General features: G+C 44.0%; 1 protein-coding gene across 1 annotated transcript in view; it reads right to left on the bottom strand.

The window, feature by feature from the left end:
- The window catches only part of LOC132816083 (potassium voltage-gated channel subfamily H member 8-like), a 438,395-nt gene that overhangs the window by 55,282 nt on the left and 356,381 nt on the right, over positions 1-26,732 (bottom strand). Inside the window, exon 11 of the mRNA XM_060825513.1 lies at positions 15,489-15,703. Within this exon, the coding sequence (XP_060681496.1) occupies positions 15,489-15,703 (215 nt within the window). The remainder of the gene's footprint in view (positions 1-15,488; positions 15,704-26,732) is intronic.

Genomic DNA, 26,732 nt, shown 5'->3' with positions numbered 1-26,732 from the left:
TCAACATCTACCAGAGTATTTCAGCACCCCGTCAGATCAGGGTTAGTTGCTGCACAACATTGCTCCACCACCTGACCATGCTTCCATTGGTCGACTGCTCAGGGAAAGCCCAACAGTCCTCATTGGAGTGTGCCTCCAGACTCATAATGCTGCATTCTCCACCATCTCAGTTCAATGAGTGTACAGTTCTCAATACCAGATTGTCAGTGTGGTCCTTGGGAAAAGCAGAGGAGGAAGAGGAAAAGGATAGGGATAAGAAAAAGGAGGAGGGGGGAGGAGGAAACCTTTGGGATACATTCATTCTGAATGGATTGTAAGGGAGCATCTGGTCTGACAACAGATCTTCTAAAGTTTCCACTGGGAATAATCATGGTATCCACCCAGACATAACTCTGAAGTAAACACAGTACTGAAAAAAATTTCATAGCCACTTTAACCACCAATATTTGCAAAGTTTTATTTTAAAAAACTGGACTAGTCAACCTTATTCTTTCCCTTTATGCCCTCCAAATACCTTTGCCTCACCCAGATCTCCTTTCACTAATCGCTGCAGTGTGGTTGCTGTCTTTCAATAAGGACAGCTTTGCAGGATGATCTTGTGCAGCTCTGGGCCTCAAGTCCAAATTTGGACTGCACTACCCGTAGCTGTTTGAAATAGTTGGCTGACAAGGAGCAGCAAGCGCACTGGTAGAATGGCAGCCATGAGAGCACAAATACTGTCCCGTGAGAGAGGACATCAGGTTCAGAGCTCCCTGAAGCCATTGGCACTTCCCAGTGCAGTGCCTCAGTAACCCTAGTAATCTGCTGGAATCCAGGTTGCTGGTTTACTGTAGGAGGCTATAGGTGTTCTCCTTTGAAAGCTGGAATTTGCTGATATGATGGCTAAGCTTCAAAAATATCTCTCATGTTCTCTGTCTGAGCTTCCACTGCTACACTGAGAGACTAGGTAGCTGCTGCCGATGCTCCAATTGAATGGAAACATTGACAATCAGACACTGCACCATGCCAGCTCTGCACATGCCCATGACTTCCATTCGGGAAAGAATTGGCTCCAAGCTCTGTGCCAAAACAAATTGAAGCCTGACCCCTGCATAAGCCTTGGCTGGAATGGGTGGCTATGTGGATTTGATTTGATTTGATTGAATTATAGTCATATGTACTTAAGTACAGTGAAAAGCTTTATTTACGAGCAGCACAGGCAGATCATAGTAAGCAAGGACATACAGATTATGGGGAAAAAGAAAACTGGACAGAGGCATGCAAGTTACATCGCACAGGGCTAGGCAAGATCAACATGAGCAAGATCAGCACTATTTGAATTTAGAGAGACCATTTGTCAGTCTAATAACAGCTGGAAAGAAACTGTTCCTGAATCTGCTGGTGCGTGTGTTCAGGCATCTGTATCTTCTGCCTGATGGAAGAGTTTGTAGGAGAGTATTACCAGGGTGGAAGGGGTCCTTGATGATGCTGGCAGTCTTTCCGCAGCAACAGGCCGTGTAAATGGAGGGCTGGTCAATGCACCTGAGTACATGTTCGTCAGCTTCGATTTGTACACTGCTCCTGATCTAAGTCTTCTGAAGCAACCTCATCTACGCCCTTGCCAATGAGGCAGCTGCCACATCCTCTCTGCATGGCCTGGCTGCAGCCCCATTTGTGCCCAGTAATTCATTATGTGCTGATCCCATTCTATGCTATGCTTCAAAGTACACACAATGACAGCTGGTAGCTGTGAGTGCCAGATTGAATGATGATGTTTCTTCAAGAAGCTTTTGCTCCTGCTGATGTCTTTGCAGATGAAACTGCAGTTCAAGGGGAATTTTTGGTGTTTTAGACAACAGCAATACCAAATTGGAAAACTTAGTAAGTCAAGAGGAGAAGTAAGGGGTCTAGAGACACACTTCTCCAATTCTTCAAGATAAATAGTAGCATATGAGAACCCACCTAAGAGATGAACATGCTGGTACATCTGATGAAATCCTCACAGCTGATGGTATATGTTGTGGTCCATTCGATCCATCTGAAATGGCAGATTCACTGCCACCAATCCATCTTGTTAGTGTTACTGTTAGCTTGTAACTTAGTACCATACAACTCCTCTCACCAATAGTCCTTTCTATCCTAATGGGTGGAGCTTATCTCGTGCTGCAGTTAACCCTTTCAGGTACTGCTGTCCTATATAATATTTCTGCTCATGTTTTTATTTTCTAATTATTTTCTACTTACTAACTTCTTTATGCAGTTGTTTCAAATAAGTAGACTTATCACCACCTCATCTTCCTAAAACCCTCTGAGTTTATAAATGGCTGACAACTTGGTTTGATTGGAAATCTGTTGCTTGAGGATGAGGCATTCAGATACAGTTTGTTACTGTACTGTAACTTGCTGCATATTTGATTTACTGAATGCCCTTTGAGGGGTGTTTTCTGGCATCAATGCCACTGGCAAAGATTTGTTTCTCTTGGCGGATCTAAGTTTTCTCAAATTGTGTCAGAGAAGGTAATTATATTCCTTAACCAAGCAAACTTCTCCTTTTGACATTGTAACAAGGCAGACTTGATATGATTATTTTATTCTTAATCATATTATTCTGGATAGCATCATCATTTAATCAGGTTCAGTCACAGATAGTAACGCTGAATGTGCTGTTTGGTGAGCTTTTCTAAACAGCTGATCTGACTATATTATGAGTGTAGTATGAACTCAAGATTGTTGTGATATCCAGGATGTCTGCTGATCAGATTTTAAAGATACATCTGTAGCTGGAAGACAAATGAACAATTTTTCAAAATTTATTAAATCAGTAATATCTCCTAACCTCTCAATTGTGAAGAGTTGTCACACCCCAACGTAATTAAACTCAAGTGGTGAATATTTTCTCTTGTATTTTGTGAAAATTCTTTTGAAACCTATGAAGTATTCTAGCTGAAAATATGTTGCTGGTTAAAGCACAGCAGGTTAGGCAGCATCCAAGGAACAGGAAATTCGACGTTTCGGGCATAAGCCCTTCATCAGGAATGAGGAGAGTGTGCCAAGCAGGCTAAGATAAAAGGTAGGGAGGAGGGACTTGGGGGAGGGGCGATAGAGATGTGATAGGTGGAAGGAGGTCAAGGTGAGGGTGATAGGCCGGAGTGGGGTGGGGGCGGAGAGGTCAGGAAGAAGATTGCAGGTTAGGAGGGCGGTGCGGAGTTGAGGGAACCGACTGAGACAAGGTGGGGGGAGGGGAAATGAGGAAACTGGAGAAATCTGAGTTCATTCCTTGTGGTTGGAGGGTTCCCAGGCGGAAGATGAGGCGCTCCTCCTCCAGCCGTCGTGTTGTTATGTTCGGCCGGTGGAGGAGTCCAAGGACTTGCATGTCCTCAGTGGAGTGGGAGGGACAGTTAAAGTGTTGAGCCACGGGGTGGTTGGGTTGGTTGGTCCGGGCGTCCCAGAGGTGTTCCCTGAAGCGTTCCGCAAGTAAGCGGCCCGTCTCCTCTAGATCGAGGGCAGGTAAGAGGCCAGCATGGGGTGTCCAGGTGGATGGGGTGTGTTGGAGGCAGGAGAAGGGGTCGTCAGAGGATGGGCGGGAGTTTTGGTTGTGAAAGTAGGCACGGAGGCGAAGGCGGCGGAAGAATTGTTCAATATCTCGCCGCGTGTTGAACTCATTGATCCGAGGGCGTAGGGGAATGAAGGTGAGGCCCCTTCATTCCCCTACGCCCTCAGATCAATGAGTTCACAACCAAGACTCCCGCCCACCCTCTGACGACCCCTTCTATTTATAGCCAACTGCCGCCGCGACATTAACCGACTCAACCTGTCCACCCCTCTCACCCACTCCAACCTCTCACCCTCAGAACGTGCAGCCCTCCACTCCCTCCGCTCCAGTCCCAACCTCACTATCAAACCGGCAGACAAGGGAGGCGCAGTGGTAGTTTGGCGCACCGACCTTTATACCGCTGAGGCCAAACGCCAGCTCGCGGACGCCTCCTCTTATCGCCCCCTTGACCACGACCCCACCTCCCACCACCAAACCATCATCTCTCAGACCATCCATAACCTCATCACCTCAGGGGATCTCCCATCCACCGCCTCCAACCTCATAGTCCCACAACCCCGCACCGCCCGTTTCTACCTCCTGCCCAAAATCCACAAACCTGACTGCCCCGGCCGACCCATTGAATCAGCCTGCTCCTGCTCCACCGAACTCATCTCCGCATACCTCGACACGGTTCTGTCCCCTTTAGTCCAAGAACTCCCCACCTACGTTCGGGACACCACCCGCGCCCTCCACCTCCTTCATGATTTTCGCTTCCCCGGTCCCCAACGCCTTATTTTCACGATGGACATCCAGTCCCTGTACACCTCCATCCCCCATCACGAAGGACTCAAAGCCCTCCGCTTCTTCCTTTCCCACCGCACCAACCAGTACCCTTCCACTGACACCCTCCTTCGACTGACTGAACTGGTCCTCACCCTGAATAACTTCTCTTTTCAATCCTCCCACTTCCTCCAAACTAAAGGAGTTGCCATGGGCACCCGCATGGGCCCCAGCTATGCCTGTCTCTTCGTAGGATATGTGGAACAGTCCATCTTCCGCAACTACACTGGCACCACCCCCCACCTTTTCCTCCGCTACATCGATGACTGTATCGGAGCTGCCTTGTGCTCCCACGAGGAGGTTGAACAGTTCATCAACTTTACTAACACCTTCCATCCCGACCTCAAATTCACCTGGACTGTCTCAGACTCCTCCCTCCCCTTCCTAGACCTTTCCATTTCTATCTCGGGCGACCGACTCAACACAGACATCTACTATAAACCGACTGACTCCCACAGCTACCTGGACTACGCCTCCTCCCACCTGCCCCCTGTAAAAACTCCATCCCATATTCCCAATTCCTTCATTTCCGCCGCATCTGCTCCCAGGAGGACCAGTTCCAATACCGCACAGCCCAGATGGCCTCGTTCTTCAAGGACCGCAGATTCCCCCCAGACGTGATCGACGATGCCCTCCACCGCATCTCCTCCACTTCCCGCTCCTCCGCCCTTGAGCCCCGCTCCTCCAACCGCCACCAAGACAGAACCCCACTGGTTCTCACTTACCACCCCACCAACCTCCGGATACAACGTATCATCCGCCGTCATTTCCGCCACCTCCAAACGGACCCCACCACCAGGGATATATTTCCCTCCCCTCCCCTATCAGCGTTCCGCAAAGACCACTCCCATCGTGACTCCCTCGTCAGGTCCACACCCCCCACCAACCCAACCTCCACTCACGGCACCTTCCCCTGCAACCGCAGGAAATGTAAAACTTGCGCCCACACCTCCTCCCTCACTTCCCTCCAAGGCCCCGAGGGATCCTTCCATATCCACCACAAGTTCACCTGTACCTCCACACACATCATCTATTGCATCCGCTGCACCCGATGTGGCCTCCTCTATATTGGGGAGACGGGCCGCTTACTTGCGGAACGCTTCAGAGAACACCTCTGGGCCGCCCGGACCAACCAACCTAACCACCCCGTGGCTCAACACTTTAACTCCCCCTCCCACTCCACCGAGGACATGCAAATCCTTGGACTCCTCCATCGGCAGAACATAACAACACGACGGCTGGAGGAGGAGTGCCTCATCTTCCGCCTGGGAACCCTCCAACCACAAGGAATGAACTCAGATTTCTCCAGTTTCCTCATTTCCCCTCCCCCCATCTTGTCTCAGTCGGTTCCCTCAACTCAGCACCGCCCTCCTAACCTGCAATCTTCCTGACCTCTCCGCCCCCACCCCACTCCGGCCTATCACCCTCACCTTGACCTCCTTCCACCTATCACATCTCTATTGCCCCTCCCCCAAGTCCCTCCTCCCTACCTTTTATCTTAGCCTGCTTTGCACACTCTCCTCATTCCTGATGAAGGGCTTATGCCCGAAACGTCGAATTTCCTATTCCTTGGATGCTGCCTAACCTGCTGTGCTTTAACCAGCAACACATTTTCAGCTGTGATCTCCAGCATCTGCAGACCTCATTTTTTACCCGAAGATTTTTATGAAGTATTCTAGTTGAGTAGAGTTATGTTGATCACTGTGTTTTCTTTTAGCTGATTGAGATTGTTCAACATCCTGTAGAATTTTAAGAGCAAAGTATACTTTTCTGCTCAGAAGTGAGAAATTTTGGTTTTTGATGGTGTATAACTACTCCACATAAAATTGGTGTTTGTATTTCCTGAGGACTCTCAGCATGACCTTAATCTTAAGCAGTGTGCTGCCTGTATCATGGCAGAAGGTTATAGTTTCATTCTCCTTCACTGATTTCAGACATTACTCATACCAGTGTCAAATTTGGTATTAGTTAGATTGTTATGAACCTGTAGGATCTCTGTCATATCTGGTTCAAATGAGTCATCTATTACCCAAGGAATAGTTGAGTTACATCTTTCAAAGGTGGTTCATCATCATAGAAGGATATGTAATCAAAAGAAGGTATGTTTAATGAACTACGTTTTCATATAAGTCATTTATATATATTACAAACAATTGAGGTCCCTTATGGAACACCACTCGTCAGTGATCTCCAGCCTGAAAAACATTCCCCCCCACCCCCCATAACTTTTCAATGTCTTCAATGACCAAGTCAATTTTGTATCCAATTTGCAAACTTACTGTTGATTTCATGCGACTTAATCTACTGGACCAGCCTACTATGAGGAACCTTGTCAAATGTTGTGATCTTGTTCATCAAATCTGTCTAAAAGACCTTGGGTAAATTCATTGCCACTAATCATTCTGATTGCTATGAGTCTAAATTATTGATACTGAATGAGGAAGGATGTCCACATAGTCTTTGACAGAATCTGGACTTGGTCTCAATGACAAAATGAGTTTATTACATTGTGCTTGGTAGTTAGTTGCAGCAAATCTGACTTACATGATAATCTCTTGTGAGACATCAGACTATATGTTAGATTAACTACATATTACTATTAGTTGTTACTTAAAAGTCACTGGCTAACACCTACCAGAGTATATCCTTTATATCCTGATGAGCCAAATTGATCTTCAATGGAAGTCAATCCTTTCAGGTACTAACAACAAATGCAGTCCTGAATATTCTCAGTTACTGCTGGATGTAATGGTCTTAGTCGATGATGGTCCTAAGTGATGGAACACAGACTAGTGGATTGCAGTGAGAGTCTATATTCCTTTTTTATGATGTTCCAATTCAGCTGAACACAGATAGCTAGAAATTGGCTAACTTCGAGACAAATTAGAGAGTTGGAATACGAGGTGGGGGGTGCATTTTCAGGATGGCACCCTGCAACTATTGGAGTGCCATTAGTATTGATAAAATATATTAGTGACTTAGATGAGGGAAGTGAAGGTATTGTCATTAAAATTGCAGATGATACAAAAATAGATCAGAAGGCAAGTGGGGGGATGGGAGAAGGAGAGATATAGACAGGTGAAGTGATTGCTCAAAAACATGGCAGATGGATATAATGGGGGAAAATGGAAGATTATACACTTTGACAGGAAGAATAGAAGAATATTATTCAAATGGAAAAAGATTACAGAAAGCTGCATCACAGAGGGATTTGGGGATCCTCATGCCTAAATCATAAATGATCAGCATGTAAATTCGCAGGAATAGAGAATTCGACGTTTCGAGCATAAGCCCTTCATCAGGAATAAGAGAGAGAGAGCCAAGCCGGCTGAGATAAAAGGTAGGGAGGAGGGACTAGGGGGAGGGGCGATGGAGGTGGGATAGGTGGAAGGAGGTCAAGGTGAGGGTGATAGGCCGGAGTGGGGTGGGGGCGGAGAGGTCAGGAAGAGGATTGCAGGTTAGGAGGGCGGTGCTGAGTTGAGGGAACCGACTGAGACAAGGTGGGGGGAGGGGAAATGAGGAAGCTGGAGAAATCTGAATTCATACCTTGTGGTTGGAGGGTTCCCAGGCGGAAGATGAGGCGCTCCTCCTCCAGCCGTCGTGTAGTTGTGTTCTGCCGGTGGAGGAGTCCAAGGACCTGCATGTCCTCGGTGGAGTGGGAGGGGGAGTTAAAGTGTTGAGCCACGGGGTGATTGGGTTGGTTGGTTCGGGCGGCCCAGAGGTGTTCTCTGAAGCGTTCCGCAAGTAAGCGGCCTGTCTCACCAATATAGAGGAGGCCACATCGGGTGCAGCGGATGCAATAGATGATGTGTGTGGAGGTACAGGTGAACTTGTGGCGGATATGGAAGGATCCCTTGGGGCCTTGGAGGGAAGTGAGTGTGGAGGTGTGGGCGCAAGTTTTACATTTCCTGCGGTTGCAGGGGAAGGTGCCGGGGGTGGAGGTTGGGTTGGTGGGGGGTGTGGATCTGACAAGGGAGTCACGAAGGGAGTGGTCCTTGCGGAACGCTGATAGGGGAGGGGAGGGAAATATATCCTTGGTGGTGGGGTCCGTTTGGAGGTGGCGGAAATGGCGGCGGATAATACGTTGTATGCGCAGGTTGGTGGGGTGGTAGGTGAGAACCAGTGGGGTTCTGTCTTGGTGGCGGTTGGAGGAGCGGGGCTCAAGGGCGGAGGAGCGGGAAGTGGAGGAGATGCGGTGGAGGGCATCGTCGATCACGTCTGGGGGGAATCTGCGGTCCTTGAAGAAGGAGGCCATCTGGGTTGTGCGGTGTTGGAATTGGTCCTCCTGGGAGCAGATGCGGCGGAGACGAAGGAATTGGGAATATGGGATGGCGTTTTTACAGGGGGCAGGGTGGGAGGAGGTGTAGTCCAGGTAGCTGTGGGAGTCAGTCGGTTTATGACTCCCACAGCTACCTGGACTACACCTCCTCCCACCCTGCCCCCTGTAAAAACGCCATCCCATATTCCCAATTCCTTCGTCTCCGCCGCATCTGCTCCCAGGAGGACCAATTCCAACACCGCACAACCCAGATGGCCTCCTTCTTCAAGGACCGCAGATTCCCCCCAGACGTGATCGACGATGCCCTCCACCGCATCTCCTCCACTTCCCGCTCCTCCGCCCTTGAGCCCCGCTCCTCCAACCGCCACCAAGACAGAACCCCACTGGTTCTCACCTACCACCCCACCAACCTGCGCATACAACGTATTATCCGCCGCCATTTCCGCCACCTCCAAACGGACCCCACCACCAAGGATATATTTCCCTCCCCTCCCCTATCAGCGTTCCGCAAGGACCACTCCCTTCGTGACTCCCTTGTCAGATCCACACCCCCCACCAACCCAACCTCCACCCCCGGCACCTTCCCCTGCAACCGCAGGAAATGTAAAACTTGCGCCCACACCTCCACACTCACTTCCCGCCAAGGCCCCAAGGGATCCTTCCATATCCGCCACAAGTTCACCTGTACCTCCACACACATCATCTATTGCATCCGCTGCACCCGATGTGGCCTCCTCTATATTGGTGAGACAGGCCGCTTACTTGCGGAACGCTTCAGAGAACACCTCTGGGCCGCCCGAACCAACCAACCCAATCACCCCGTGGCTCAACACTTTAACTCCCCCTCCCACTCCACCGAGGACATGCAGGTCCTTGGACTCCTCCACCGGCAGAACACAACTACACGACGGCTGGAGGAGGAGCGCCTCATCTTCCGCCTGGGAACCCTCCAACCACAAGGTATGAATTCAGATTTCTCCAGCTTCCTCATTTCCCCTCCCCCCACCTTGTCTCAGTCGGTTCCCTCAACTCAGCACCGCCCTCCTAACCTGCAATCCTCTTCCTGACCTCTCCGCCCCCACCCCACTCCGGCCTATCACCCTCACCTTGACCTCCTTCCACCTATCCCACCTCCATCGCCCCTCCCCCTAGTCCCTCCTCCCTACCTTTTATCTCAGCCGGCTTGGCTCTCTCTCTCTTATTCCTGATGAAGGGCTTATGCTCGAAACGTCGAATTCTCTATTCCTGAGATGCTGCCTAACCTGCTGTGCTTTGACCAGCAACACATTTGCAGCTGTGATCTCCAGCATCTGCAGACCTCATTTTTTACTACAGCATGTAAATTCAGCAGGCAGTCAAAACGTTGCTCTTTATTTTCAAGGGAATGCAGTATAAAGAAAAAGGAGATCTTGCCAAGATTATGCAATACACTAATCAGCTCACACTTAGAATTTTGAGAATAGTTTGGTCCCAAGAAAAGATGTACAAGTATTGGAGGCAGCCCCAAGAAGGCTCACGAGGCTGTTTCTGGGTATGGAGAGATTTTCTTGTGAGGAAAGGTTGAGTAAGTTGAGCTTAATAGTTCTTGGGGTTTTGAAGAATAAGAGGTGACTTTACTGAAACATATAAGATTCTGAGGGAGCTTGGCATGGTAGATGCACAGTTGTGGAGAGATTGTTTCCCCTTATGAGAGTGTGGAAGCCAGAGGGCATAATCTGAGAGTAATTTGGTTGTTCTGTTTAGATAAAGACGAGGAGGATAGTGAATCTGTTGAATTCTTTATCACAGAGGGCGATAGAGGTTGGATCATTAAATATATTGAAAGCCAAGATAGATAGATTTTTAATCAGTACAGGAATTAGTTATGGGGAAAAAGATATGATCATATTGAATGGTAGAGCAGACTTACTGAACAAAAATAGTTTACTTCTCCTCCTATGTCTTGGTCTTATTCCACTGTGCCGGGAAACACATTTGTCGTAATCTCTAATCTTGCCTGATGCTTCTTTTGTTTTTAGTGTCCTCTGGTTCTGTAGTCAAAGTCAACTGGATAGTTCAACAAAATGTTCAGTGCTGACAAAATTCTCTTTTCTGAATGCTATCAATGAAACATTTCACAATTCCTCTGGATGGAGCGTCCCAGAGCAACTGAGATCAACACTTACTTGGTATTTTCAAAGCAAAGGCAACTTCTGCAAAGATGTAGCATAAAGGACATTGTGATGTTTGATTTACGTTGGACATGCCTGGAAAGCCCTCATTCCATTTATAGCACTCTCAAAATGAAGGTTGCCCAAAAGAAACAGGGCTGTAATTTTGTATTTATTTTGATCACTTAGGAAAGGCATACCACAATTTTCAAAATCTGGATTGCAATAAATCCAACAACACTGTGCAAAGGATCTTGAATTTATTGAGCAGTGTGAACACTTTTGTAGTACAGCATACAATCCTGGTCGCTCTGCCAATGCAAATATGTTATTAAGCCGGAAAGGATGTAAAAAAGATTTACACTGAGACTGGAAGATTTGGGTTATAAAGAGAGGCTGTATGGATTGGGACTTTTTTCCCTGGAGGAGACGGAGGGATGACCTTACAGCAGTTTATAAAATCAGAGGGGCATAGACAAGGTGAATAGACAAGGTCTTTTCGCCAGGGTAGGGGAGTTCAAAACTAGAGGGCATAGGTTTAAGGTGAGAGAGGGAGTGATTTAAAAGGGCTCTTGGGGTAACTTGTTCATGTAGATGGTGGTACATATAACGAACAAGCTGCCGGAGGAAGTGGTAGAGGCCGATACAATTACAAAAGACATTTGAACAGTTCATGGATAGGAAAGGTTTAGAATGATATGGAAGAAATGCAGGAATATGGGATTAGTTTAGTTTAGGAAACCTAGTTGGCATGGATGAGTTGGGCTGAAGGGCCTATTTGATGCTAAATGACTCCAAGTCTCTACAACACCTTATATATTTTACACAAATTTTGAAAACTCTTAATGAAACTGGTCCCTGAATTTGTTTTGTTCTCCTCTGTGATGGTTAGGTCCAGCTTGTACAACTCCTTTATGGAAGATACAAAGGCTTCTCCCAGGCTGAGCTGACAACTATGCATTTTACTCGAATGTTAAGTGATTCCTGTTTAAACAGTTATCCTTCCAAGTTTGCCATAAATATTTGAATGCAACATGGCAAAACACCTTAGGAATGTTGTATTTCTGGGGTCAACGTCTTGCCATCCAATGCTACATGGGAGGAAATCAAATCTTCTTAAACAATATAAGTATTTTTTCTTTCATGTTAGTGCTGCAGCTGTTATTCCAGTGCTGGTCCCTACACCCAGCTTTCCAGCCACATGGATCCCAAACACCTCAACAATTTCACTTTAACCTACAATCTTTCCCTTCTTCCCCAGTGATTCTACCACATCATGCTGTCACGGCTCTCTACGTCAATTTTAGTCAAACAGCTGTTGATTGACCATCTCTAGTATTTTTATCACTCCTAAATAATGGCCCATTGTCCTTTCACGTTGTTGTGCACGGACTGTTTGTTGTAGTGCATAGTTTGTACTAGATTCTGCTGTGACATTCTGCTGGATATGCTGCAGCTGTACACAGCCGAGCTGGAACATTGTGAATGCTGGTAATGTGTTAATAGTAATTGTTTCTTAATGTTGATATATTTCGCTCTTCCTCCTCTATGAATATGGCAACTCATTATTTAATCCCAAAAGCTTCTTTCCTCATTTCAGCTTCTGTCTTGCCATTTCTTCTTCATTTGAATTACAGTTGTGAGAGCCTTATTAATAAAAGGGGCCAAACATATTAAAGTCTCAACTAGAACTAAAGGAAGCAGGAATTCTGGAAATGACAATCATTAGAGAAGTGGTATTGAGTATCCTGGTGGACTTCATCCTAGAATCTTAAAAGGAAGTGGCTAGCGACATAATTGAATCATTCATTTAATTTTCCAAAACTCCCTTGATTCAGGGATGGCCCCATTCGATTGGAGGATAGGAAATGTAACACTTTTATTCAAAAGGGAGGAAACCAGAAAGTAGGAGTGTACAGGCCAATTCCACCAGTGATATTACCTTCACGCCATCCTCTCCCACTAAGTGCAAAACATAAGAATTGGATGGCTTACAATTGCTAGTGTTTGTATATGACACAGAGAGTTTAGGAGTGAGCATTAGTCTAAAGGTGGGGATTACAATAACCAAAGCAGAATAGTATTAGGATAATGTTCAGGGAAGGGTCAAATACATATATTGGAATTTAGCAAGTAGAAATTGGAGATGGAGAACTCAAGTCAGGTGAATTCACACTCAGTAACCACCATCTCTCTCTCTCTCTGACACTGTCTTTCTGCTCAGTGAGCTGGCATCTGGGCTGAGTACAAATCATTGCACAAATCTTTAACAGAGGGGAGAGGGAGATCTGAGTCAACTCAATTTTACCTTTACTAATACAGTAATGTTCCTTTTCTTGCAAATTGACTTTTTAAATAAAATGCTAGAATTTGGTCATGGCAGAATTCTGCTTCATAACCTTGTTGGAAATTATCCTGAGGGTGATTGACTGAACTCAAAATACCTAAGCACAATTCCAATAATTTTGATCCTGGAAGGTTACAATAATTGTGGATCTTATTTATCATACAGCTTAATTAGACATGTCTGGGAAGCATCAAGCTTATTAGCAAACAAAAATAAAGCATAAAAAGATATAACTGAGAATATCCTGAGAACTAATGTTTCTTTCTTTCAAAGCTGTTTACTCTGGTCTTGTTCAGTATTTTTTCAATGGTCTGGGTTAGATTAAGATTAAGTTTCTGACTACATTTGTTTTTGCTTTGTATTCTGGAATTGCTATGGTTATTAGATATGTTGCAGGTTAGAACAGTGGCCACAGCAGAAATTGATGTTTTACAATCCCACAAATACTGAAGGTACATTACAGAACCGTGAGAAATTGAACAGGAGAGTGCTGAAAGGGTTCCAACAAACATGGAGATCATAGAGTGCTTTTTAAAAAAAATATATTTTTAATGTTCAATAATAGGGCGGCACGGTGGCACAGTGGTTAGCACTGCTGCCTCACAGCGCCTGAAGACCCGGGTTCAATTCCCGACTCAGGCGACTGACTGTGTGGAGTTTGCACGTTCTCCCCGTGTCTGCGTGGGTTTCCTCCGGGTGCTCCGGTTTCCTCCCACAGTCCAAAGATGTGCGGGTCAGGTGAATTGGCCATGCTAAATTGCCCGTAGTGTTAGGTAAGGGGTAATGTAGGGGTATGGGTGGGTTTCGCTTCGGCGGGTCGGTGTGGACTTGTTGGGCCGAAGGGCCTGTTTCCACACTGTAAGTCTAATCTAATACATTATTGATGGGTTTTGGGAAAATACTATTTCTTCAATTTATGTTTTTCTCTGTGATTGGTGGTATATATTTTTATAATAAAATCAAAAACATCAGAATATTACCTGCCTTTTAAAAAATTCGTTCTTGGGATGTGGACACCTCTGGCAAGATCAGCACTTATTGCTTATCCCTTATTGTCCAGAGGATAGTAAAGGTTCAACCAGATTGTTGTGGGTCTGAAGTCATATGTAGGCATGTCCAGGTAAGGACATCAAATTCCCTTCTCTAAAGACTTGAATGAATCAGATAGGTTTTTATGACAGTTAACAATGGTTATGTGGCTATTACTGAACTAGCGTTTTATTGAATTTGCATTTCAGCCTCTACCCATGGTGGAATTCAAACCCGTGTTGTAGAATCATAGTGGTCTACAACACAGAAAAAGGCCCTATCGTCAATCAATTCTGTACCTGTCGAAAATAATCTCTTGACTAGTCTAATCCCATTTTCTAGCAACTGTCCTGTCGTCTTGTATGTCTTAGCATCATAAATGCAAATCGGAATACTTCTCAAATGTGATGAGAGTTTCTGCTTCTAACACCCTTACAGGTAATGAATTCCAGATTCCCATCAGTGAAATAATCTTTACTCATATTCCCACAAAAGCTTCTGCCCCCTAAATTGAATCTAAACCCCCATCCCACTCCAGTCACTGGTGTTTTCAAAAATGGGAAAAGTTTTTCTCATTTACTCTATCTATGCCCCTCGTAAGTTGAAAATTCTCAGTCAAGTCATCCCTCAGTCTCCTCTATTCCACAAAAAGAAGTCTATTCAATTTTTCTTCAGAACTAAAACTCTGCAGCAACATCCTGGTAAAATCTCCTCTACAATCTCGCCAGTTCAATCACATCCTTCCATAATGTGGACTCACCAGGATGATGCCTGGACTCGATGGAATAGGCTTGCTTTTCTTGCAGCAAAAAAATACATAAAGCAGCTATTTGCAAGTACAGGAAATATTTGCATGTTAGTCTTTGAAATTACAACCATGAATGGGATCGCATTCATAACGACAAGCACTTGTAATGGATGATCGTAAATTGGGTTGCCTTACACATAAACGGATTATTTCAGGAGGGGAAAGAAAAACAAGTAAATTGAGGAAACAAAAGTGGCATTCAAACCTGTTTTGATAAACATGTTGATTTGTGTATAAATATTCTGTGGAGCTAATAACGCCAAACAAAAAAACACAAAATTCTGCCACAGCAGAAACACTTTGGAAATATCACAAAGTTATTTTTTTGGCAAAAGTCATGTACAGTAACATTGTGGTGGAAATTGTAGCTTTAATTTACAGGAGGAAATACCCTGAAGCTATAATCACAAGTTGAAAATCCGTAAAGTGTCTTAAAATTTTACAATTATTTTGAATATGTCTGAATTTCAATGGTACCTTAATGTCAGTAGAAATACAATGAGCAACACTACTGTACTTACATCACTTTCATGACCCTCTCTGAGGTTATAAGTGAGATTATGATGAATGTCTTCCTTGAATTTATGAGAATATTCTGGGTAGAGCTCCAGCACCTCATAGAGACCTTTCAGATTAATACATTGCAGGTCGCAGTAGGTTAGAGCTTTAACGTCTGAATTGGTTTTGATAACTTGGTCTTTATTTGCAAGATTTGCACCAATTAGATCACCTTTACCTGGAAGACAATAAACAATACAGATCTGCAAAACATTTGACAAAAACTGGAGAACTGAGTTCAAACACAGTACATCAATATGAAACATTAAGGCTGATTTTCCTGTGTATTATGGAAATTAGGGCACTGCAACAAAAAGATCTAAACAATAATACTGCATCTGCTGCATGTAGCTGCACCTGGATTTCATCTTGGATGTGGTTTCCAACTTTTGAGAGTTATATGGATTACCAAGGCTTCCTATCGGTTGCCATAATGATAGCCTAGAGTTACAAAGCAACGTCGTGGACTTTTAAGCTTTATTTTGTGATCTTGGAGGGACCTCTGGAGGTGAGGCTGACTGAGCAATCTTTTTAAATATTAAAAGGTATTAGCTTTCTTCTTGTTTAGAATGCTCAATCATTGATTTTAGTTTAGAAAAAGCCCAGGGATTGAAAAAAATGTTTGGGCATCACGAAGAAGATCTGGCTGGGGTCAGATCTCTTGGAGAAAGGAATTAATTTAGAACAGTTAGGAAACGTAATCCCCGTATAATGGTATTAGTTTGAAAATTCCATATCAGAAGTGTTTGGTTAAAACCTTGAAGAGATTACTTGAAGTTCCAGAAGTTTAAGCTTAGTTGTGTGAAAAATCAAGGTAGAGGCCACAAAGCTCTCAGGACTGGGAATTAGAAGAAACAGTTAAGTCAAACGTCTAGTTATGATCGAAGAGGGAACTTTCTCTGGTGTTTGAGTGATGATGTTGGAATAGATTGGAATGTATTTTGCCATGTGTTCTGAAATTTTTCAAATTGCATTATATGTAAATAGTTTGATTTGTTTAATAATCTTGTTTTATTGCTAAAACCAAACCTGCAGCATTACGTGCCTATGTTTCAGTGAAAGACCACCACACTAAATAAAAGAAGATACATGTCAAGCCAAATTTCAGTCTGGAATCTTGTCCGATAGTAATTGGATGTGAGAAATTGTGCCCTACTTCAATTCTTAGTTCCCATCTTACTATCTGCTGTTGCCTCTGGTAAACCTCCAAATAAGTTTACTGTGCAGAAAAAGCAGTCGCCATTGGCATTGGAAGCATTATAAGTGGAAAGAATTGGGTTCACAAACATGATAAATGACGATGCAATAAACATGCTGGCTGCAGAATATGAAAATTGAAATTCCTTTTGCTGTGGCAGGGATTTGTACCTTCATGCAAATGAGAAATAATACGGATAGATTCAGGGTAATTTCTTCTTGGGTGATATTATTGCAAAGGAAGATCAGAGGAAAAGCTTGAACCAAGAAATCATCCTGGATACCATAATGGGAGTGTTTCTAGGATGAATGTTCTGCTACGAGTGCCAGCCAGATTGCTTCATGGTTTTCCTGCTGCTTTCACTTCCACTCCTCTGAAATTCTATGCCTCCACATCCCACTTCTTTCTTGACCAACCAAACAGGTGCCCCAATCAATGGCAAGGTAGTGAAGTGAATACGTTGCATTTTGATATTTCCCCAGAGATACCTTAATAATAATCCAGGGATCAGAACCTATGCTTCACAACTCCAATGGTTTCCACCTTAATCATTCTATTGGAAAGAAGAGATTCATTATATCACCGCACTGCATCAAGAGATAGAGCCTGCAATAGCACTGCAAAACAATAACAACTCCTTTGACCTAACCTTCAATTCTTGACCTTCTGTGTACAAGGTGGAATAATGAGCTGTCTGGAGGGGAAGGAGTTGCATGAGCTACCAGCTATTTGCAACTACTTACTGACTTTTTAAACTTTTATGCTGTTGTCTACACAAAAGCTGCATACTCGTGGATTAGTGTCCTTTTAATTCAAATACGAGGACTTCTTTTTTAAGAGGAGCCAGGCATTTATAGTATCCTGTACCCTGGATAAGCGAGTAAGTGGGTTGAAGCTAAGCGTATATGCCTGTTGCTGTCGGATTTCCTTGAAAGACACGTATTAATTCCCCAAGACAAAGGATTCCTGATCCATTTGCTGTATTAAGCACTGCCAAGTGACTTATATAAGATATAACTCGGTGGCTCCCTGAGATTCTTTATTATCACAGAAATTGAATGTTGCAGTAGTCTTCATTGTCACAGGCAATGCAGTATAGGCTCAAATCATGTTTTCAGGTTCGTTTTCTGCAGATAGTACAATATTCTTTATAGAAGAACATAAGGCAATCAGGCCCTTGAACCTGCTCTGCCATTGGATACGATCATGGCTGATTTCAGCTATGCTTCAACCTCACTCTCCTGCCCACTCTCCATAATCCTTCAACTCATTACTAATTAAGAATCTGTCTATCTCCTTAAATCTCACAGCATTCATTGTACTCTAGAGTAGTGAATTCCACAGATTCATGACCCTTGGAGAAAAGCAATTTCTCATCATCTCTGTTTTAAATCTACTCGCCCTTATCCTAAACTTATGGCCCCTCATTCTAGATCGCCCTTCTGAGGAAACATGTTTTCTGCATCTACTTTGCCAATCCCCTTTGACATTTAATATAACTCAATTGGATCTCCTCTCATTCTCTAATCCCCAGACAGGAGGGGCTTAAACTACCCAATTTCTCTTCAGAAGGCAAACCCCTTGTCTCTGGAATCAATCTAGTGAACCTCCTCTGAACTGTCTCCAATATAACTACATCCCTCCTCAAGAAAGGGGACCAAAATTGTATGCAATACTCTAAATGTGGTTTGACCAGGGCCAGAAATGTTCATCAGGATTATAACACTTCTGACTTGATGCTCTCCTCATTTTGTTGTGGATTTACTTTGTTTGAAATCACATTTAGGTTTCTTTTCCTGCTTCAGAGATCTTCAGAGAACTACAGAGATCCTGGAGAGATGCCACGACAAGCAGCTTTGATACTTCTCCTTAATGAGACCAAAACTAGAATAGCAGTCATTAAATCTTTCATGTAATCCTTCATGCATGCCTTAGAATTCTTACTGACTCAGGAATCCTAGTTCCCGAAACTCTGTTTTCTGCTGAATGACATTTTGTGCAGCAGCATCATCTCTCTCTCTCTCTCTCTCTCATGAGAACATGACCCCAGATTTTAGCCTAGATTTAACCAAAGGATCTAGAGGTCTGTACTGATAATAGCACCTTAGCCCTGGTCATGATGAAACTGGAGAAACAATAAAACAGCTCAAATTCACACATACAACAACACTGGTGGGCAAATACAGCTGATTCTGTCCAAAGTAAACAGACAATTCGATTGTCAGCACTCCCTAATCAATGATTGTCCATTCAGCAAATTCCATGTCACTGGTCACATGTTCTGTGGGTCATTACATGACTGATGGACCTGGACCTAGAGCCACATCTTCAACCACACACTTGACAAATGTTTTCACCTGGAGATTGTTGGCATTTCTTTCTCTGGTTCCTTTTCCATACTTTTGTTTTTGCTGATGGGGGTTCTTTTAAAACTGTGACCCTTCATGCAGGAGTTTCCTCAAGTTAGTTTCTTCTGAAAAGGGTCTCCAAAGCATTAACATCTATTTTGCATTTCTTGAGGGAAGCTTTGAGGGATTCTTTGAAATGCTTCCTTTGTCCTTCTCTCATTTGAGTATTTTCCTTGAACTGGGCATTGATGTGTTTTGGCAGATGGAACTCAGACATCCTAAGCATGTGGCCAGTCCAGTGGAGTTGGTTTCAGATGGTCATGGCCTCGACACTGGTACTGTTAGCTGCTTCAAGGACACTGACATTCGTTTAGCTGTCCTCCCAGCTGATGTGGCAAATCCACCGCAAACAGTATTGATAGTACCTTTCAAGGTTGCATCGATACGTCGTCCACGTTTTACAACCATAGAGAAGAGTCAGAAAAAAGACTGCCTTATACACAAGAATCTTGGTGTTAGTTCAGAGATACATTGAAGATTCTTATCCTTAGGCTTCTGAATGCTGTAGTTTCCAGATTGGATGTAATGTTGAATCTCTACATCAATGTCAACCTTAGATAAGAGGTAGTTCTCCAGATAAGGGAAAATGATCCATTTTTGCGAAGATTTCTCCATCGATTTTAATGAAGGATTGGACTGGAATTTGACCTGGGACACGTTAATTGAGGATTTGCATTTTCTGCATGTTGAGACTGAGGCATTAATGAGGTTTAAAGATTCTCTACTGAGAGAGCAGAGATGACATTGTTATCTTGGCGGAGGTGGGTACTGCAGATGCTGGAGATTAGAGTCTAGGTTAGAGTGGTGCTGGAAAAGCACAGCAGGTCAGACAGCATCTGAGGAGCAGGAAAATTGATGTTTCAGGCAAAAGCCCTTCATGGAATGAGCCCTTCATTATTCCTGATGAAGGGCTGTTGCCCAAAACGTTGATTTTCCTGCTCCTCGGATGCTACCTGACCTGCTATGCCTTTCAAGCACCACTCTAATCTTGACAATACCACCTGCATACTAAAGTTTGACAAGTGAGGTTGGTGCTGTTTCCTGTCCATCCTGTAGACAATGTCCATCCCACTGGGAATCTTATTCTTGACAAAATGAAGAATGGTGGTGATGAAGATGGAGAAAGGTGTGGGGGCAGTGCCACATCTCTGCTTGAACCTGTTTTAACTTTAAAGGATTCTGTCATATTACATCAGAGAGAACCGTTGATGACATCTTTATGTAGAGGAGACAGAAGGTGCTTATAAATTTCATTGGAGAGCCATAGCACTTTCTAATTGTCTGAGTTAAAAGCATTGGTCAGATTAATGAAGGCCACATGGAATTGTTGCTGTTGTTTCTGACATTTCTCTGCACCGGAGCATACAACACATTATAATTGGAACTTTGAAACTGATGTCATACCAAATGAATAATATTATCAGGTTTTTAACCATATATTAGCAACTGGCTATTTTAAATATGATGTTTTAAATAATGGAGAGTGTGCTTCTAATTCATAGATGAGTCTACTCAATGAGACATAGGCAAAAGGGAGGACTGCAGATGCTGAAAACCAGAGTTTAGATCAGAGTGGTGCTGGAAAAGCACAGCATCCGAGGAGCAGGAAAATTGATGTTTCAGGCAAAAGCCCTTCATCAGGAATAGAAGGGCTTTTGCCCGAAACATTGATTTTCCTACTCCTCGGATGCTGCCTGACCTGCTGTGCTTTTCCGGCACCTCAATGAGACACAGCATTAATATTCCAAATAATACCTATGATGGGGTTTCTGCACCAATTAGAATTTGGGGCAGGCCATTTAAGACTGAGATTTGAAGGAATGTCTTCACTCAAAGGAGGGTGAATCCTTGTTATTCATGGAGATTGAGTCATTCAGTATTTTTGTGACTGAGATTGATAGATTTCTGCATATTGGGAACATATTACAGAAAAATGGTGTTGAAGGAGATCAGCCAAGTGACAAGAGGTCTACTTGCACACCTTAACATTCTCAGTATTATATCATCATGCCTCACTGATATGTAATCTCCCATTATCCCAGCAATGGATAGAAACAGGACAATAACAACTTCTGACATGAAAGGCAGAGCGGTACCCTGTCAACTCCAGCTCCTGTAGACCCTCATTAGTCACTGGGACATTCCATGGGTAGTGATTGCATATATACCCCCCTTCCACCAATCATTCAGCAGGAGTGTCAATTCCTTGTCAGCAGGGCAAGGTGCCTATTGTCCTCTGTCCAACAATATCTAAGCAAATGCTACAAACTACATAGGGTTTTGACTGGCTGCACTTGACTAGCTTGGTGGCTGGGCTTTAAAGATGATGCAGATTCCAGGAAGCCCCAGTAGTGGCTTGTACTTTAGCCTGTGGTGAGTGGGAGAACATGATTAGAAGGGGCTTGGTGCACAATTAATGCAAGATTGGAAAGATAGTGTGAGAAAACCCATTAGGACTCACAGAAAGAAGACCTCCATGATAGTCGCCAAAAGTCACACTGAACCAATTTCTGCTAAGATTCTGTTTTTATGCTTTGACTGGTACACACCAATATTTTGCTTGAGCCAACTCAGACATACCATATTTTTAAAACAATCATTCTTGTGATATGAATGGCTTGAGTAATTTATTGGAGAGTCGAAGTTTCAGGCATAAGCCCTTCATCACAGTCCTGATGAAGGGCTTTCACCCGAAACGTCAATGCTCCTGCTCCTCGGATGCTGCCTGACCTGCTGTGCTTTTCCAGTGCCACATGTTTCAACTTTGATCTCCAGCATCTGCAGTCTTTACTTTCTCCTAATAATTTATTACTCAACCCTAGTTGTCCTGACAAGGAGATGGCAGATCACCATTCTGAAAATGTTTTCACAGAATCATCACAGAATTCGGACAGTACAAAAGGAGATCATTCAGCCCATTGAGTCCACACCAACCCTCTGAACGGCATCCGACCCACACCCAGCCTCTTACTCTATCCCTGTAACCCTGGCTAATCCATCTAGCCTGCACATCCCTGGACAATTTAAGATGGCCAATCCAGTTAACCTGCACATGTTTGGACTGTAGGAGGAAACCAGAGCACCCGGAGGAAACCCACACAGTCACAGGGAGATTGTGCAAACTCCACACAGACAGAAACCCAAAGCTGGAATCAAACCGAGGTCCCTGGTGCTGTGAGGTAGCAGTGCTAACCAGTGAGCCAATAATAACTGAGGCTCTTATTCAGTCACATCGGAAGACAGCTAACTGCGCTGGTGTGCAAAGTCCTATACAAGATACAACTAAGAATGACTGGATGTCTCTTTACATAAAAAACCATTTGGTAAATTATTTTTGGTTTTACTAGAATTTTGTTGTTGTTATCAGACATGTTTGAATTTACAGTTTTTTATTTAAATGAATTCAAAATTATTAACTGCTGTGATTTAAGTCAACATTTGTGTCACCCTGAGGATGATGCATTCACTTTGTATCCTTTCAATAACATAACTGCTACACTGGCTCACTCATTTCCATAGTTACTGAATTAAAATGGGGCTGTGTGAAACAGCAAGGGAGGTAGTGAAAATTAATTCTTCAATTGAATTGCCCAGTCTGCCAATTTATATGGAATCCCATTTTACAGTACTACATACTTTCATCAGCGAAATAGTAGAGATGACATTGTGATGGTTCAAATATCCAAAATGATCCCATTATCTGATTGGTATGATGGATTGAATTGAAAATCAAAATCCAATTTAATGTCACATTGAACAATAATTCTCTCCCTCCTAGACTCACCTATTGCAGCAATAGTAATTACTTTAGAATTATGTTAACATATAGAATCTAAAATGGGAACCTGGAATAATTCAACATAGGTCAAGAAGATTTCATATTCAATAAACATCTTCAGAACCTGTGATATGTGACAGAAATTGCCAGAAATACTTAGCAGGTCGGGCAGCATCTGTGGTGAGAACAGATGTCACCTGTATTTACAGCATTCTTTTACATTTCAGGTTGCATTTACAATATTTTGTCTTGATGACTTAGTTTTAAACATTGCACATACATCTCGTGTTTATCAGTCTAATTAGAATCCAAATAAAATAAGAATGAACTCAGAGGAATAGTGGCCAGTTGAAAAACAAAACCTTGGATATTCCAATGCTTTCCAACTGATCAAGTAACAAATTTGAAGATTAAGTGCAGCAATAGTACAATAGGAAAGAAACTGATGAGCCATTCGATTTTGACATTAGATTCCAGCTCACCAAAGGTACACCTACCAATTCCCCAACAATAGTAACTGGGGACCTGTGCAAGAATTTGGAGAGCTGTCCCACAGACTAGTCAAGCAGCAACCTGACCCAGAATCATAATATCAGGCAATGTCCCAGACTCCTCCCTCTCCATCCCCGAACATATCTGTCCCACATAGAAGGCAAATCCAAAATCCAAGATTTTAAACACAGACATCAACTTCAAACTCAATGACTCCCACAGCTACCTGGACAAGCTCCACCGCTCCCTCCCCCAGTAAAACCACTATCCCTTACTAGCAAATTCGCCCCCCCCTCTGCTGTATATGCTCCCAGGAGGAGCAATTCCACTCCAGGACATCTCAGATGGCCTCCGATTTCAAGGACAACAATTTCCCCTTTCATGTGGTCAACAATGCCCTCCAGTACATCTCCTCAACTTCCTGCACATCCCACTCCTCCTACTGCAAAAAGGATAGAAACCCCTGGCACCCCACTAATCTCAATATACAGCGCATTATCCTCCACCATTTCTGCCACCTACAGTCAGACCCCACCACCAGGGATATATTTCCCTCCCCACCCCTTCCTGCATTCCACAAAAACCATTCCATCCCCGACTCCCTCGTTAGGTCCACGTTCTCCCAACACCCCCTCCCTCCTCCCCCCACCCCCCCAACCCTCCCTCCACTCCTGGCAAATTATCTTGCCACTGTAAGAGGTGTAAAACCTATGCTCACCCCTCAACTCCATCCGAGGTCCCGAAGGATCCTTCCACATCTGGCAGAAATTTTCATGCACATCCAATCACCTCATCTACTGTGTCTGTTGCTCTTGATGTGGTCTCCTCTACATTGGGAAGATAGGACACCAACTCGTGGAATGTTTTAGAGAACATCTCCGGGGCACACACACCAAACAACCCCACCACCCTGTAGCCGACCCCTTCAACTCCCCCTCCCACTCTGCCAAGGACATGAAAGTCCTGGGCCTCCTCCGCCGCTAAATCCTAGCCACCCGATGACTGGAGGAAGAGTGACTCAACTTCTGCCTTGGGACCCTCCAACCACACGGCATCAATGTCAACTTCACCAGTTTTCTTACCTCCCCTCCCTCCACCTCATCCCAAATCTAACCCTCCAACTCGCACCACCCTCTTGAACTATCCTACCTGTCCGTCTTTCTTCTCACCTGTCTGCTCCACCCTCTCTTCCAACCCATCACCACCATCCCCCATCTGCGCTGACTTATTGCCTTCCTAGTTACCTTCCCCTCACTCCCACATTCACCCTCCTATTTATCTCTCAGCCCCCTTACCCATTCCCCAACATTCCTGATGAAGGGCTTATATCCAAATGTTGATTCTCCTGCTCCTTGGATGCTGTGTGACCTGCTGTGCTTTTCCAGTGCTACACTTTTCGACTCAGATCCAAGATGCTGTCAAGTGGCATACAATGAGAGAAAATGACCCCAGCAGAACTCAACACTCTGGATCCCATGAGTTCTCACGATACAAGTCAAAATGGGCAAGGAAATTAGACCCTAAGACATAGCAGCATAAATTAGACCATTCACCCCATCAAGTCTACTCCACCATTCAATTATGGCCGATAAGTTTCTCAATCCCATTCTCCCGCGTTCTCCCTGTAACCCGTTATACTCAAGAACCTATCTATCTCAGTCCTAAATATACTTAATGACCTGGCCTCCACAGCCTTCTGTGGTGATGAATTCCATAGATTCACCACTCTCTGCCTGAAGAAGTTTCACCTTATCTCCATTCTAAAAGGTCCCCATTACTCTAAGGGACTATTTCCAGTTGATTACAACCCATTGTCCTCCCCAGCTGATGAATCCATATCCCTTCGTGTTTGGGAGAAACAGCATTTGGGAGAAACAATGAGGGCAACGAAAGCACAGGATGTACTTTGCTTGGGGAAACACAAAGTTAATCACAAAATGTAGTTTGCTCAAACCATTAGGATATAGCCACCTGCAGTGCCATACTTTAGGCAATTTGATTCATTGCCTATGATACTATGAAATAGCTGAGTATACTAGATACAGCAAAAGCTCTGGCAACTGGAAAAATCCTGACAGAATGTTGGCGTCCTGTGCTCCAGAAATAATTATGGCTCTAACATAACTGTTCCAGAAATTCTGGAAATTGGAATATCCCACAGTATGTTCCTGTTACAAAAATAAAACTGACAAACCCAAACACATATGGTGTTTCCAACATTCTCTGTCTTTATCTCAGACTTTCAGTACTAACAGTATTTTGCTTTTGTGCTGTGGGATCTGAATTTACCCTTTTTCTAGTTTTTGTCCTATTTGCTCATGGGATGTTAGATGGGATAGCCAGGCCAGAATTTATTGCCATTCTCTGAGCCACGCTACAGAATGTGAGCTGTATTTTTAATCATTACAGTCTTTCGGGTATTGGGACACCCACAGTGCTGTTAGAACTTGGACCCGGTGACAATGAACAAACAATGATATAGTAGGTCAGCATGGTGTGAGGGTGGAGCAGAACTTGCTTATGGTGATGTTCCCATGCATCTACTGCCCTTGTTCTAGATGGTAGAGGTCATGGGTTTGGAAAGTGTTTTTTTAAGGAGCTTTGGTGAGTAGCCGCAGTAGAGCTAGTAGATAGTACACACGGAGGCCTGTGTGTACTTGTGTTGAAGGGAGTGAATTTTGAAGGTGGGGGATGGTGTATCAATCAAGTCGGTTGCTTTGTGCTGGATGGTGTCAAATTTGATGATGTTGCAGGTCCGTTCATTAGTTCAATGCTCTTGGTCATGTGGACACCCATTCAATGTAGCTGGTCATGTATATAGCTCATTCATAAAACAAAGATGACAATAGAAAAACTGTGTGAATTTTTTGCAATATGTGGACTCCCAGAAGTATTAGTCACAGATAATGCGCTATTGTTTACCAGCAGGGAATTTGAGTATTCCTTAAAGTTGCATGATATTTGACATAGAAGAACAGCTCCATACTCCGTATCATCCAATGGTCTGGCAGAAAGAGCAGTCAAATGGTGAAGGCAGGTTTAACGAAACAGCTTACAGCTTCACTGGATACCGAACTCAGCTGGTTCCTATTTGATTAGAGGACCACCCCTCATGCAATTATAGGGATAGCTCCAGCAGAGTTGCTAAAGGGGAGAACACTTCCACACCAGGTTAAATCTGATCTTCCTGGAATTGAGAGGGTGTGGGGGTAGGGGGTGGGGGAGGGTTGTTGATAATAGTGAAAAGGGCATTAGGAACACCAATACCAGACACAAGAGTCCATTCAGTGAGAGAAACAGTTAACTTCAGCAGGTAAACGTAGGTGTAGGA

This window comes from Hemiscyllium ocellatum, chromosome 5, assembly GCF_020745735.1.
Source record: "Hemiscyllium ocellatum isolate sHemOce1 chromosome 5, sHemOce1.pat.X.cur, whole genome shotgun sequence".
Classification (NCBI taxonomy): Eukaryota; Metazoa; Chordata; class Chondrichthyes; order Orectolobiformes; family Hemiscylliidae; genus Hemiscyllium; species Hemiscyllium ocellatum.
This window is presented reverse-complemented; position numbering and strand designations above follow the sequence as displayed.